Raw genomic sequence first — 4,294 nt, forward strand, 5'->3', positions numbered from 1 at the left:
ATCGGCATTGATTTGGGAACAACCTTCTCCTGCGTTGTTGATTTTCCCCACAAAAAGGTGGAAATCATTGCTAACGAATAGAAACACCAAACAACACCATGGCATGTGGCCTTCACGGATAAGGAACGTCTCATCAGTGATGTCTTAACAGTCCAGGCAACCATGAACCCCACCAATACGGCGTTCATGCAAAGCTTCTGATCAGGCGTCGTTTCAACGATGAGGCAGTAAAGATGTACATGAAGTATTGACCATTCAAAGTGATCAATTCGGAATGCAAACTGTAAATCGAAACAGAGCACTGCACTAAGACGAAACATCAATGCCAAGGAGATCTCCTCTGTGCTACTGGTAAAGAAAACAACGCAGGTGTATAAGGGCGAGAAGTTGACAGATGCGGTGATCACAGTGTCAGTGGACTTCCATGATAGCCAAAGGCAGGCCACAATAGATGCAGGCGAAAAAGCGCGTTTGAAGGTGTTGGGCATTATCAACGAGCCAACGGCAGCTGCTATTGCCTACAGTTAGGACAAGAGGGTAGACAGGCGGCGCAATGTGCTCATCTTTGATTTGGATTGTTGCATCTTCAACGTGTCCCTCTTGTCCACCGCTGGTGACGCGCACTTGGGTGGGTAGTGAGGATTGGATTCCTGACTGGAAGGTAACTTTTCAAGGAAGTTCAAGCAAGAGCACGGAAGAGAGGATTTGACAACCACCACCAACAAGGCCATCATCCATCTGTGAGAAATGCATCGGATGGTGAAGACAACTTCGAATTCGACTGAACGCACGGACATGGACATGGACTCGCTGTTTGAAGGCATCGGTTTCTGCATGTCAATCAAGGGGACCCGTTTTGAGCGGTTATGCACAAACCTCCTCAGTAGGACACCGAATCCAGTAAATAAAACGTTAAGTGAGGCGAAGATGGACAAGGCTGATATCCAATTCAGAGTAGATTAGGTTTATGATGTTATTGTTATTGTTGTTACTTTTGTTTAGAGACCTGCGGATTTTCAATCGTCGATGCAATAGTATTCAAAACCCTTCTGAGTGTGCACAATAACAATGATATTTCATCGGCAGTAGTTCGCCCATCCTAGACATAAAGCCTTTTTGACTTGTAAATTATGATCCCAACAGGATATCATTGCGATTCTGGGTAATAATTGCACTAAAACAAAACGAATTGCTTTTGGACGGCAAATCGGGTCAACTGCGTTTGTGGTCAATTGTCAGATTTAAACAGCAACTAAAAAGAAAGCCTAATAGGCGGTGGATCGCAAAAAATGACACTGCGCCATAAAGCTATGCACAAAACTCGTCATAATAACACTACGCAGTGTTAGGGGCCCAGAGCGCAAACTGGTTGAAAGCAGTGGCAATAAGCCCCGAGGATGACTGAAGCCGAAAACCAGATTGTATTCTACACGATTAATAATCTTTGTTAGTAATATCAAAGAAGAAAATCAAACATTATGGCATTTATCGAGGAATGATGACCGAAAGTCACCTTTGCATCATAATCCACCTTCCATTTTGGCAGATTTTTGGCAATGCAGGATATCTAAATCGAGCAGTTTATCAACCACCAAGCTTTGTCCAGTAATAGCGAAAATGGGCAGTAGGATAAAATCAAACAAGTCGATCTGATTCGGAACACCAGCAAAACAGCATCATTACAGACTAATAAGTAAATGTAAGCGCAAACACTACTGAATTTTTTTTCCGCCATAATGTCAGCACTAACAATAAACAAAAAAACCAAATTAACTGTGAGTGGACCGTTACCTTTGGATCCCTTGCTACTTTCATCGAACATGGTGCCACATGCACATTGCACATCCGACATTTGCGAGATTCAAAGTGGCTTCTCCCGACACTGCTACTGTCTGCTCCAGGTCGTGGTGGACCTGGACGCCCATTGCCTGTTCGTAGAGGAGTGGCTTCCGATGACTCCAAAAGGGAGCATCAGTTGGTTATTAATGACCTCCCACCTGTACCAAGAGTAAACAACATTAGCAGCTTCTTAGGACGACTTGGGACAATTACTACAGTGAGGGTAGTTGAAAGGTTGCACGGAGCCTTCAAGGCCTTCTCTACTGCAAAGGCACAACCAATGGCAGTGGCAGCAGCTCCTTTCCCCTTAAAGAGTTATCCTTCGCGTCCTTTTGCCTGATAAGCATGGACAGAGGTACAGAAGTGCTTAAACATGCACTTTTTCCTCTCGAATGTCCCACTGCTCATAATACCACGGCGCTGTAATGCACCCCTCATTCGAGTCTTACTGGACTTTTCTGTGGTGTCTAGTTTCGGATTTGTAGAATGTGGTAAAAGTTAAGGACTTGCCAATGCTGCGATACCGGCATTAGCTCCATTTAATGGAAATTGGGCCAAATCACTATTTTTATCAGATCCCAACGTCTGCGGATTTTAAGCAAGTTAATTTAGCGACTTCTTTTGGTCCTTCCGCTTCATACGACTTACTTCATCCGCCGAAAGAAAAGGAATACACATTTGTCTGAATTTAACCATTTAACCGATTTGGAAGCCTGTTGTGAAGAGTATTATACCACTCTTGGATGTTTCGCCACTTTCATCGAACATGCTCATTTTTATGCATCAGATGATATCAGCCTACCTACCTAAATTACCACAAGTTCTACTCCACGGCAACCGGAAATAGCCCGACTACAATTGAGATGTAATTATCGTTATTTAGAACCCCTAATCTACTAGCAGGTAAAATTATTTGAAAAAGTAGTTACCTCCGATATACCTCGTAAACGGATGATTTTTTGTTTCAACAACACCCAAGCTGTGTTTGACAGGAGAAGAAGCCTCAAGGCATTAAGGTCAGTATAAAGCCCCAAATGCACCTTGCGGCAGATGAAAGCAAGCCACAAATACTGCAAAATGAAACACCATCGTCGTAAGCACAGAGTGCAAAGCATAGTGATAGAACAGGCAAATTTCTCCCTGTAAAAATTCTATCGACGAAACAACTATTCATATGAATAATAGTAATAAATGGTTGTCTCTATGTTCAGACACAAATGCTCCCACAACACCGCAAATATACTTAACTTCCAAAAACAAATTATCCTTTAAAATTGCAAAAGCGATACAATCAGACACACGTAACAACTTATGAGATCGTAAGGCAGCAGAAAATGCGGTTGATTACATATTTTCAATGCTCAAAAACAAAATCAACATAGCAAATTAATGGAATCAGGTATTTAACATGTCACAGCATTACGCAAATGGAGGTATGCACTTCAAACTCTATTGCCCGCGTAATCAAACACAATAATAACAAGTCCACTCCCAAACATTCGTCTGAGAAATTCACTTGAGCAAAACGCTCTCTATGATAATAAACTGGTGAGAACAAAATAAATTGGAGCATATTATAAACTAAACATGCAGTAACAACCATTAACGAAGGACACACCCACCTACGCCTGCCACGGCCCTGCCAGTATTAACAGACAAAGCACATACAAACATGCGTGCAAAGCCCTTGACCATGAATTATAACAAAATATTTACATATGCCATGCAACAAACAAACACCGTTTAAGAAGTCTCTCTGCAGTAGTTGTTGACCAATTAAATACAAAACATTGACATGCCTGTAATTTACGCGTAACTGGGGATGACTGAACCATGAAATGCTCAGAGGTCAACATTCGTGATTCAACAAATTAGGGAATCAATTATACTGCCTAAGCTGGCACTTGTACTTTAAAATTTTAGAAGATGAAGGCAAAACATTTTAGTAAATGAATGCATTTTTCCAATGTCTTGCCCTTCTGTCTCTTCCTGTATACCATGCAACAGGAAAGAATGCTTGGAAGAAACTAAAATTTAGTGTACGATGTGAAAATTAGGAAATATCTAGGCTTCAGTAAGAGTATCTCAAGTTGCATACGTTTTAGACGTAATCGTGCTATTTAATTTACGAAGCTGGTTCAATCTGTCCGCACGTCATATGAAGGAATGCATATGAAAATCAAATAGATTTGGATTAAGTGTAGATACTTTGATTATCTAACAAACGTAACAATCAATTTTCACTCTGTTACCGTGGAAAGTAAACAGTGTTTCTGTTGTACCTTTCGCCTACTTCGAATTTTCGATTTAGTTCAAACTACTCTTCAAACAGAATTTATGACATTGAAGTGATTCTTCCTCTGCTACGAGTCCCAGCACCACCATAGCAATTGGGCCTAGTCCAACTCCCTGATTGTTGAAACACCCGCCATTGGCCACCATTCTCACCTACATC

General features: G+C 41.5%; 1 protein-coding gene across 1 annotated transcript; it reads right to left on the minus strand. All coding sequences in view use genetic code 11, as the record gives it.

The window, feature by feature from the left end:
• Positions 1-1,335: 1,335 nt before the first annotated feature.
• EGR_07098 (hypothetical protein) lies at positions 1,336-3,513 on the minus strand (the record flags this gene model as incomplete). The annotated part of the gene is made up of 4 exons (XM_024496347.1): positions 1,336-1,401; positions 1,792-1,956; positions 2,769-2,909; positions 3,466-3,513. 4 exons carry the CDS (start codon positions 3,511-3,513, stop codon positions 1,336-1,338), a joined length of 420 nt encoding a protein of 139 aa, XP_024349274.1.
• Between the last annotated feature and the right edge of the window lie 781 nt (positions 3,514-4,294).

Source organism: Echinococcus granulosus, assembly GCF_000524195.1.
Source record: "Echinococcus granulosus chromosome Unknown EG_S00069, whole genome shotgun sequence".
Taxonomy (NCBI): Eukaryota; Metazoa; Platyhelminthes; class Cestoda; order Cyclophyllidea; family Taeniidae; genus Echinococcus; species Echinococcus granulosus.